The sequence below is a fragment of the Xiphophorus maculatus genome, chromosome 22 (assembly GCF_002775205.1).
Source record: "Xiphophorus maculatus strain JP 163 A chromosome 22, X_maculatus-5.0-male, whole genome shotgun sequence".
Lineage (NCBI taxonomy): Eukaryota > Metazoa > Chordata > Actinopteri > Cyprinodontiformes > Poeciliidae > Xiphophorus > Xiphophorus maculatus.
Window position 1 is genome coordinate 17366032 of NC_036464.1, and position 12054 is coordinate 17378085.

Sequence of the window (12054 nt, forward strand, 5' to 3'; positions counted from 1 at the left end):
AATAAATAATAAAAAAAAAAGAACATAACAAGCAGATACCTCTATGGTGTCCAGCTGGTGAGTAAATATTCCTGGCAGCTGTGTTGTTGATGTGCGTGATTGTTTTTGCAATGGCAGAAATCTCTCAGTCGACACTGGTCTGACTGCCATAGTCAACACTGGTAATAGGCATGGACCTTTTACCGCTATACCAAGGTTTTGCTAATTTAAACCATCAATATACCATTCCTACATGAGTTGGGTATATATCTGCTTTGAATCAGAAATAATATGGATCTCAATACACTGCTAAACAATCTGCTAAAATAAAGATGCATGAGCTGCAAACTCCAATCTGATACAACTCAACCACAGTTCCGTTCAGTTCGGTATGTTTTGACTATAATAATTACAACGCAATTCAATTTGATGTGACAGGATACAATAAAGTAGAGTGAAGGAAAGAAATGATCATTTGCAACTCAATGAGAAGAAGCCATGTAGTATAATGTCAGTACAATGAGCCTCAGTGGATTATAAAACATCTGCAATGCAACAGATCGTCATTTTATGAACCTTTCAGTTCCCAAATAGAGAGCGGCAAAATTGTGCTTTCTAAATTGTGAGCATCAAAAAAATGAGCTAAACCAAATTCTCAAGACAGGTCTTTAGAACTGCTCACGAATGGGAGATTTGAGCTTAGTGACATTCACTGGGTGTGTAATTAGTCCCATTGTTAAAATACAGTAACCTAGATTAGTGGTAGTGAGAATTTTATTAAAGTGAACATAAACGTTCAACAGAAAGGGCTGGATTGCACTGATGCAAACATTTAAAAACCGACACATCTAGACTTTATCTAAACCAGCCAGTCAGCATACTGCCAGCCAGCTGGCTGAAATAAGGCTACCATGCTGTTTCTTGTTTACATGAACAAAACATTTTTCTGTCTGGAAACGTGTCATGGTTTTGGAAACTGGAGGACTGCTATAACACAAAAGTTGCAAAATGGCAGGTCTGTTAAGCAGCTGACTGCAAGCTAGCTACTGGAGCACATAGCCACATAGCTAGCTTATGATAGCTTGTTAAACCTGTGCTACTCTGCTGCATTTCTGCCAGAATAGAACTGAATAAAGGTATAATATTCCGTGTAGTAAGTGCTAGAAAACCGCTTCTAAAAATGGTAATTGTTTACTTTTTATTTTGGTTTAGGATCATTATATAACAACAGATAGTTGATGACTTTATTGGAACTGTAATATTCAAGCTGCTGGAAAAATTAGAAATAATTATTGCTTTTCTCTTTCTAAAAAAATCAGTCGGATCATTTTTCTTTAAAACTTGGCTACCGTTAAACCTCACTGTTTTTACTTAACTTTATACCCTGAGAATTTCTTGCTTGCCAATGCCTATAATCTGTAGTGAACTTCACATGTTTTTTTTTCCAGGGGCAAACAACAATTCAGCTGCATTGAGAGATTCCACTTTCAATGCAGATGATGTTTGTTCTACAGCAGCATTTAGCATCAGATTTGTTTTTACCACAGCACCAGGCAAGACAAAGTAACGCAGAATTATTTATGTCCAGCGTCTTATTATATTGTGTTCAAAGTCCTGGTAGAGTAACGTCGTATTCTGAGTAAAACAAAGAACAGCGTGGAACAGTACACAGCCTTTGCAGTGTCTCAATGTGAATGGGATGGGAAAGGCAGAGAGAGCAGAGAAAGCTCGGGGCTAAACATGCAGTGTGTGGCGGGGTTGAAGCTAAAAGCTGCATAAAGCACACAGCCTTAGTCCACTGTTAGCTAGTGATGGATAGTTAGCAGGAGCTCCAAGTCTTCGTCTAATCTGTTACAGTAAACCTATGCCAAAGCCCGAAGGGAATCAGTGGGGGCTATAGCTGGGAGTGGGCTTGACGTGAAACCATTTGTGAAGACGAGTGATTCTCTTAAGTAAGAAACTAACAGTGTAGAGAAAGGGAGAGGGGAAGAGAGAGAGCGAGAGTGAGGTGGAGAGAAAGTGAGACAGGAGGTGAGGAGAATGAGTGAGCGTGTGAGGGAGAGTGAAGGAGGAAGAGATACCATAATGAGTCCTGTAGCCATGGAGTAAATGAAGAGGGATTGACAGAGTGAGGGATCCTCAAGTGAAATAATGTCAATGCCACTCTGCCCATTAGAGAAGATGGGGGTGGTGGAGCTGGTGCTGGTGGAAAGGGTAAAGAGGGATGAATGGAGGGACAGAGCTACATCTTACGTTGCAGAGGAAGCACATAAATTATTTGTGACACCTTTGCAACACACGTGTACGAGCTACAAAAATATGAAATATGAAACAGCGGAATGAACCGACAATAGCAGCTGAAAAAATATAGAAGTAAAAAAATAAAAAATCCCAGAAAGGGCCTTGGAAATACCTAATAAATTCTCAGAGACGTGCAGTCGGGGGTATTTGATGTCGAACAATAATAATCACAGCAACATCTGCCTTGCTGCTCTCTGAGGAGGTGGGCAGCACCAGTGGGTGGAAGGGGTTAATCTCCCAAACCCAATAAGGTTGGATAGTGAGGCACTTGTTCCCTGATAAAGAAGTGATAGGATCTGTTGGTCTGGTCCCTTGGCGCTTGTACAGGGGTAGAGCAAATATTGTTAATGTGCTGTGGTTTACTTCAGCTAAGGCGAGAAAAAACAGCCCAGTTTGACGAGGGAGAACAGCAGCAAACCAGAAATATGATGGAGAGGGTCGAGTTTGCTCAGTGCGGCCTCCCAAGGTCTTAACTGCCATGTATATCTGGGCCTACTCAGCTGCATAAATAAGTGTTCGGGGAAGATTAAGATCTATAAGTGTCTCTATTTCTCGTTTTACCTGCCCCTCCTTGTCACAACAGGGATCTGAATGCAGTTCAGTGAAGTGCCTAATAACCAGAGCAGTAGGTAGGAAAGGCAGGAGGCTTGACATTAAGACCCTGGCGTTTTGGAAATCCGATATGCTATTGACCCGTGTACTACTATCTCAGCGTAGAGATCTGGTGTCAGCAGATTGTAGTCTGGTGTTGGGAGCCGTTTCTTACAGGGCTCTTGTAACAGGGGCCCATTGAGTCTGGGAGGCAGCTGGGGCCTGATGGGCTAGAGCTGGGTGGTGATCGATACTCACCACCCCGCAACGGATGACCTCACTGTCATGGCTGCCGGCTGTGGACACTGCATGCTAGTCATTAGTGCCGGGGCACCAATCAGGAGCTTAGAGTTGTCAATACCTGCCTCTTACAGATACTGTGGCCATCTGTCAGTGTATTGTGTAACGGCCTGAGTAAATACGGGGAAGCTCTTTTGAACAATAAGAACAAGGTGTACTATCGAAAAAAAAAAAAATTGCTTCGCTGTAAGTAATTTAAGAAATCACTGAAAAGCTGTTAAATAATTCCGAAAATTTAAACAAAAATAAACAGATTTAAAAAAGGTTTTATCATAAATTCAACATGAGGCCCTTTTAGGTTTAAATTTGAGAAATGGAACTTATATGATAACAATTATTCAACTCGTCTTATAGCTTAATCAAGTAAAATACTTTTATGTGAGTTGAAGTTGCTTTTTCCTGGATGGTTTTATGTCTGGCCTAATAAGATACACTGCTTTCGTAGGATTATAGCAATTATGAGTTTAGCTGACCACTTTGAGTCAAACACATTTAAAGATACACTTTCCAATCATCTATAAATGTGTGTTTTTTTAATCAGAATTCCAATAGGAAAATCTCATTTTTTTAAGAAATATCATTCAATGTCACTGTAGAAAAATAGAAAACTCACATTACACAGTCACACCGAAGGTTGCAACAACCAGTGCAGTGTCTCTTTAACCATTCTTTCATTGTGAACATCAATGAAAAAGTTGGGAATTCTTAGCGAAAATATTTCTCTTAAATTATATGCACATAGATTTTTCTTAATCCGCTATATTCCAGTTTGAAAGTGAATTCCTGCATCTGAATCTGCAAGTCATAGAAAGTTGTATATGGAAAAATTATTACATTTTTATTTATTTTTTTGATTTTAATAATGTTTTTGTAATCACATGGAGGAGAAATTGATGTACGTGACTGATTAGGTGGATGGTCTTAGTGGAAAATAAACAAGAACCTCCTTTTACTTCAATTACCCTAAGCATTAGATTTAATCCCAATAATTTTGCTTCAGAAACATTACATTTTCAGAGGTTTGAGGAAAGGTTGAAGATCTAAGGTTCTAATATTTATTGAACAGTAATTATTGCATCCCTGCATTGTGGGATTTGTAGTTTTATTACAATAAAAATAACAGTAACATTCATCAGAGCTAAAAAAAAAAAGAAAAGAAATGAAACTAACTTGACTCGACTTTATACATTTAAAAAAAAGACAATGCAGCTGAATTAATATGAACACAGAGACTAATTTTCACTGGCAATTCTGGGAAGGTTAGCTGGTATAAAACAAAATGGTAACATTCAAAACAAATTAAGTAAAAAAACCAGCAACAAACAAACAATAAATTAATACAACAAGTAATGAACATGTGATATAAATACATGTAATTAAACACCTACAGAAAATCTGGTTGTATTTAAGATGTTTATGGCCTAAAATGAGGATGAATGAAGACTTTTCAATAATTTGCAGAAACACTGAAAAAAAGAATGAAAATGCGAAGACAGCAAGCCTTGGAGATCGATAGATCCTCCTTAATAATACAACATTATCCTTATTTGCCCTCCTCACTCAAATCAAAAGGTTGGACATTTATGCATGAGTGACATCAACCCGGCAATTAAGTTGGCCATTTAAATGAGAGAAGGGCTTCCTCACCTCCTGTGTTTGTTTTTCCCCCCTCTTCTCTCTTCCCTTTTTTTTTTTTCCCTATTCCCCCCTCTGTTTGATGAGGGGAGAGGGTGAGCTCGAATTAGGGCGATGGGTCTTCCTTTGAGTGTCAGCCTAAAATGATCAGAGTAAAGATAAGAGGGTCTAGCAGCCCTCAAATCAGTCAAAGTGCCAAAGTCGGCCTTTTTCTCCTCAATTACCGGGTCTGTGAAGCCAGGGAGTAGAAGGCGCAGAGCCTGCTGCATTACTAAAGAGACAATCTATTTCCCCTTTGACCAGAGGGAGAGAAATCATTATGGCATGATTAGTAGCTTCGGCAGTGGGCGAGCATGGAGGTACTACAGGAGAACCGTATTAATTGCCTTAGACCGAGGCATGAGCGGGATTGTTTTAACGTTGATTTGAGGACCTGTATGACTAGCTGTCGGAGATAAAAGCCCGTGTCAGGTCTTAGTTATACTGGCAGACTTCGGGCGTACAGAATGAGAGGCTTGATGTCAAAAAGAGCTTCTGTGGCTGGCCCAGAAGTCTTTCTCTATATGCCTGTCGATGTCTTCCTCTTTGTCTTTCTTCACACTTCAGAGTTTTTCCTTTACGCCTCCCACTATCCCTCCCTCCACTCCCCCCACGCTCCCCCGCCTCTCCCTTCCCTCGCGTGGACTGCACCCCACCCCTTCCCACACTCCTGTTCTCTCCCTCCTCCAACTGATAGCTGCCTTGGCCGATTATTTCATCCAGTGCAGTCCACTGAGAGCCTCCTCTCTCGGCTTTGGAAGAGCTTTAATTAGCCATGTTAATATCCCCTTCATTGGCCTTAATATCACTCAACACCTTCCTCCATCTCGGCGGCCACCAGGGTCCCCCTGTCCTGTCAGAACAGCTGATTATTGAGAAGGATAGCTTTAATCAAACCTAATTGCAGTTCATTCTTTCCCTCTATCCCCCTTTGCCCTCCATTGCCAACATCTAATGGCAGCGACGACTTGATATCCCATTAAAAAACAATTAAACAACCTCCTTTTGTCTCTGTGCGTGCCAAAACACCAGCACAAACTTCTGCAGATATTTAAGAAGTACAGGAGAGAGAGGGGCCTTGTCTTAATTGCTCTCCTTTCCACCAAGGACCAATTTGCAGAGTACTCATGGAGAATCCTAACCAACTCAAATGTAATGAATGCTATAGTAGTGTGGACGGTGAAAATGAAGCCTCTTTCTTTCTTTTTTTTAGGGGAGAAATTGTACTTAATTGCCTTCATACGATTAAGCATAAAGAGCTTCTTTGTAACAATGTGGACACTCAAACTTTTGGTTTTGCTTAGGGAGGAGCTGCATGGGAAGGCATTGAAGCATCCAGGAAAGAGACAAGACAAACTCTGAAAGTGATGCGTTTCTTTTATGAAGTGAATGCCTGGAAAATATATTCTGTCTCCAGCACTGACATAAATTGTCTCTCAATAGGTGATGCATGTGCATGCACATCTTCACACAAACCCACTCCAGCTCTCACACACACACATACAAATACGCGCATGCCGTATGAGAGGCGACAGACAAATAAAAGTCGTATTTCAGGTCTGCTTTCCGCAGATGTCTGCTGCTCTACATTATGACTCTTCTGGGAAATAAAAACAGGGTCATGGAATTAGAGTACATAATGGTCATTTTGATGATCAGCCAACAGATGCAACCCGAAAAAACACAGCGAACACAATCAAGTGAAATGCACTAATGGCAAGTTAGGATTTTTAAATTTTTATTTATTTATTTAGTTTTAGATAGCCTTGCCACACACTGACAGGCTATCAGCATTCTGGCATGGTTTAAAACATCTTTTATTGATGTCGAAGCCAAAGCTCCTCGGATGTGGAGAGAAAATATTTTCTCACCTCCGCTCACCCTCCTGGGTACACGGCGGAGCGCAAAAGTATAGAAGTCTATCGAAGAACGCTTCTAAATGACCAGTGCATGTGTTAATGCGGCCAGGGTTAGAAGGGTCATTTCAGTCTCTGATTTATGGCCTGGCTGGAATCCCAGTGGGCGAACGCAAAAGTCTTAAGTGTTGTGAAAGCGTCCTCGCAGGACACACAAGTCACTGAATTTAGCTGAATGAAATGGCCACGCAATCTATGGTGCAATCTATGGTAATCCAGTAAGACACAGCGATTCAAAAGCCAAGTCATTTTTACAAAGGCAACAATAGCATTGTATATAGTAATAATGGCGCAATGTGATGAAAAAATAAATACGACTGTGCTGTATTTCTAATTGGAGAAACCGTAGGCACAATCAGTCGGAATCTGTGGTCGATTTCATTGTTTATTCTGTGTGTGCTTTTTAGCACAATGGCTTACAGCTGAGATAATTTCTTGCCGTGCTTTTCCCTTCCTTGTAAATTTTCCCTCCTTAACTATTTTGCGTCGGGGAGGCTACATCTTGATATGTGCAACTCTAAATTTGCTTCCTTATCAATAAATCCAGCGAGAGAAGAGGGCAGCTTATGTGAACTAAACCAAGCCCAGATCTCACTCAGACGTGACATTTGTTCAGAGACGATTAGCCAGGTTGTAATTTGTGGCATAATTGCCTCACCCACCCACAAGTACATGGGTGTGTGTACGCAGTAGGTGTGTGTGCCTGTGTGTGTGTGGCATTCTGCGGTCCCAGGAGTGTCCGCCTAATTGCCTGACAGGACTATAAGTTTTGTGGCGCGCTCTCACCTTGTTAGGTCCTTTATCCCTGATGCTCTTCAAACAAGACCTGGTCACAGGTGGGCCTCATTTGCTTCCCTATTGAACAGGGGAACTTTAATTGCACAGGGGGTGTCCTGGGATTAAAGAGGTGGGTGGAATATCAAGTGACTTCCTGTATGTTAGTGGCAGATGGGTGTTGGGGAAGACCTGTGAACTCAGGTGAGATCACAAAGAGGCTGAAGCTCCCGGGTTAGAAAAAAAAATGAGATAAAAATGTTCAGATGAATGTGTGAATACAATCAGATCTGCCTGGAGAGTTTAATTTAAACATTCTGTCCCCTTTTTCCTTCATTAATTTTTAACTTTGGGAACATAACTAATAGTTTTTTTTTGCTGTTCTCTGTTGCTCTTTTTCAGATTCTTCCTAAAGTTCTTTCTCAAGTGCAATCAGAACTGTCTGAAAAATGCAGGGAATCCACGAGACATGCGCAGATTCCAGGTGACTGAAACCTATTTCACACATACGCTCCATTTCTGTCACTGTCTTTCACTGTCTGTCTTCTTCTTTTTTTTTCAGACATACACACACACACACCCACAGGTGTAGAAATGTGCAGCTACAGCTGCTACTCTGCACTAACTCACCCTGACACAGATTCACATATGAACACATTCTTATTACTGGCACTAAAGGAGGTAAAAAAGAGAAAAAAATAGAGGAAGAAAGAGTGAGGGATTTTGTGTCGTGTGTGCCCTGGACAGAATATTTATTAGGGAATACCATCTGACACAAATAAGGATATAGGATTTAAGAGTGCCATCAATTGTGTTCCTGACAGCTTTCTGAGCCCCGGCGCACAGGGGAGGACGATACAACCACATGTAACAACAGTGTTAACTCAGGATCTGTCTGGCAGAGGAAATGCATACCTTCTAGCGCACTCATATGCGCGGGCACGAACCACATATGGATGCACGCACATAAACGGAGCGCATGTGTTTGCTTTCTTCATGTCCGTCTCTTGGTTTTAAGCCACATGTGCATATGCTTAATGCCAGTCATGCAATTCTAAGCAAAGCCATCAAAAGAAAAAAGTACACGAGCGCAAAGTGATGTTGGATGTTTCTCTTACCCTCTCACTTCTGATCTGTCAGAGAAGTAAAGAGGAGCGGTGATTGACCCACTCCTGATCCATTTATCCAACCGTTCATCCATTCTGCTCCGACATTTTCAACACAAACAGCCCACTAGGTCAAGGTGAGACAGCAAGAGCTAGTGTGATTTGTCCTATCAGGGTTTACTACAAACTACAAGAGGACGTCCGTGACTGGCAGCACTATTCAGTGATAGACACATGAGCCGGCATCCTCCAGGAGGAAGCCCAGACATGAAACAGACAAGACAGGGTGTCCCCTCCTGATGTCACCACCATCAGACCTCCCCTGCCTCCTCAAATCTTCCCTCAGGGTGAATGTGGACTGATGCGTGACAGCCACCATGGGTTTTCAGCTTTCTCACATTCTGGTATCAAGAAGGAATTCAAGAACCAACTTTTCTTTTTTTTTTGAAGGTTCTGAAATAATAGAATACTTTTTCCATCGTCGATTATGATGATCATAACAGTTAAGATGCCATTACCCCCTAATGGATTTCCCAGATGTTCCTGCATAGGTATTTCTCTGGCCAAAGTTGTGTATTTTACATGCCTTCGACTCTACTTATTACCCCCCAAAACCAGCTGGAGGCCAGAAAGGGCCCAATCCATCATCCTCTGCTTGGCCCAGCTCTGAACCTGCTCACAAGAATGGAGCTCTTTCACTTCCCCTCCTCCCTCCACCTTCCCTTTACACCCCCACCATTCTCAAACCAACTCCCCCCCCCAGAAAAAAAGTGCCCCCCTAAATTCCAGCGCCACACCGAGGTCACTTACCGGCGAAGCAAAACCTGAGAGGGGCTCTCTGTTTCCGGCTCAGAAAACACTTTGGCCATTCACATGCAGGTTTGCTTGTTTGGAGTGCGGTAGCCAAAAAACAACAACAAAAATAAGCGTTATAAAATATGGAGTGTGGTTTGGAATATGATCCTGGTAAAATGTTTGCTGAGTGATGGGGACGGCGTACGGCCTGGCTGTTAATGACTCCGGTAATAGTTTAAAAGGAAAGGGCCTACCGTATTCAGAGTTGGTGGAAAAGCTGATCAATATTTTTGAGTTTTAGTCATGATGACAGTTTGGGATGTAGATAAATGAAAATTGTATTCCAGTCAATCTCTCTGAAAGTAGGGCATTAAAAACAAAGGAAGGAACAGGAAAAATAATGGTAATGCAATATTTCCAAGGAGAACAATCACTTCAACAGGTTTGGCAGTACTTACAAAGGTATGCTCCTCACAGGGGAGCAGTTGCTCATTTTCTTCATGTATTAATCTATTTACTTAATTATATCCTACATTGCCCAGAACTGCTTTACATTCTGTCACATTAAAACTACAAACTGTAATGCAATTTATGGCAGTTTAACGTGATAGCCCAACACAAGTGCAAACTTGTGAGGAAGAAGAGGGATGCATAGTTTTTCTTTTTGTAAACACATTATCTAAAAGGTTTGGCATGCATTTTTATTAAGATGAGTAAATACTGTGGAAATCCACCTTCTATTTGCTGCTTTTTCGCTGCTTTTTGTTAAAGAATTTTCAATAATTTATCTGTGCAAAATAACTCAAACTCCATTTTATTGCATGGGAAATTCATCCCAGTATTTTTAATTTGATTTAGGTATGGACTTTAGGATATTCCTAATAATGAATAGGCGTTGATCTAAACCTCTCCAGTGTGTCTCTGGCTGCATGTTTAAGGTCATTGAACCTCTGCCCCAGCCTAAAGTCTTCTGCAACCTTTAACAGTTAGTGTTCCCAGATTACTCTATATTTACTTCAATCCATTTCCCACAAACTATGTCCCATAGCATGATGCTGCCATCAACATGCTTCACCCTGGGGACAATATATCTGTGTTGTCCCTAGGGACAACGTGGTGTATGAATAGTACAAATATTGGTAGATAGATGTGTCTTTCATACCAAGGACACCATCAGTGGTCGAAGTGTGGACTACATGTGGATGTGCACAATAGAGAGACTGCATGGAATTTTGCTGATAAAGTCAATAAATAATTTTAACTCTGAGCCAAATTATGCAGCAAAAACTATAATTAGGATTACAGATGTAGTTAATAGCTAGTTGTTTGTGATTTTGGGTGTGACGTATTTTAGCGACACTAGGCAACTAAGGAATAAAAATAAGTAATACTAATATAATAAGGATTCAGGTGTAATTGCAGAAATGGTCATTTGTGTGGATGCATTTTAAAATGCAACTTTAAATTAAATGATTACTTCAGGTTACAAAAATATTAATAAAAATATAGATGTAAAAATAATTACTTAAATGAGTACATAAATATTATTTTCTTTTTTCATGAAATGGGATAAAAGCTTCTAAGAGTTTAATAAAACTATATTTCAATGCTTAGCTGTACTTAAAACACTGTAGGTTGAACACCAATAACTGTTCAAAAATATACATTGAAATTAATTTGTAACACTGATTTCTTATTGTGAAAACTGGCAAGAAGCTCATGGGACTGTGTGGCAAAAATGCTTTGCTACATTTGAAACACTGTAGATATAGCTGTCCAAAAACATCCATAGCTGGCTGGAGTTGTTATGCAACTCCAAGCAACTCAATTTCAAAGTTTTGTTTGAGAAACAGCGGGATCAATAAAATAATCAACATACCACAATTGAAAAGTTAGTTTCAGTGCCTAAATGTCTAGTGGATCTAATTGTGTCATACATCCATCATACCAAAATTGACACTAATTGTTAGTACAATGTTCACAATAATAATCCCAAATTAATTTAACATCTAACTGACAGCAAAAACACAAATAATATATATATATATTTTTTGGTACAATTAGAAATCATTTCAGGCACTTAGGGGTCAAACCACACTTAGTTTGTGACTGTAATGTAACAAAATGGGAAAAGATTCAACGCTCCATGTCTTTATCTGTATGCAATATATTTTTCAAAGCCTGAATTTTTGTCTTGTATCTTGCTAAACCACATCTCACTTTCACTCCTCTCGCAGGTTGTCGTATCGACGACCGTCAACGTGGACGGCCATGTCTTGGCCGTTTCCGACAACATGTTCGTACACAACAATTCCAAACATGGGCGAAGGGCTCGCAGACTCGACCCTTCAGAAGGTACGCCTCCTTATCTGGAAAATGGTAGGCACATTTTTACATCTTATAATTTGCTACGCTGCTTTTTTCCTATTAGTTTTTTTTTTCCCTTTTTCCATTTTTCAGATCACACACCTATAGCTCCTTTTACATCCGTAGAATCAATAGTTCTTTCAACATCATCTTTTTTTTTTTTTCTTCACTTTTTGAGTTGCTTCTGGCTTCCATCCGAACTTCTGTTATGCATTGACAGGAAATACAATGCATTAGTTTTTATCATTGTT

General features: G+C 40.3%; 1 protein-coding gene across 4 annotated transcripts in view; it reads left to right on the forward strand.

Annotated features, from left to right (window-relative positions):
• ebf3 (early B cell factor 3) overlaps nucleotides 1-12054 on the forward strand; it is an 88862-nt gene that overhangs the window by 43723 nt on the left and 33085 nt on the right. For all 4 annotated transcript variants that reach the window (XM_014470951.2, XM_005804881.2, XM_023328045.1 and 1 more), the window contains exons 7-8: nucleotides 7938-8019; nucleotides 11674-11791. In XM_014470951.2, the coding sequence (XP_014326437.1) occupies nucleotides 7938-8019; nucleotides 11674-11791 (200 nt within the window). The remainder of the gene's footprint in view (nucleotides 1-7937; nucleotides 8020-11673; nucleotides 11792-12054) is intronic.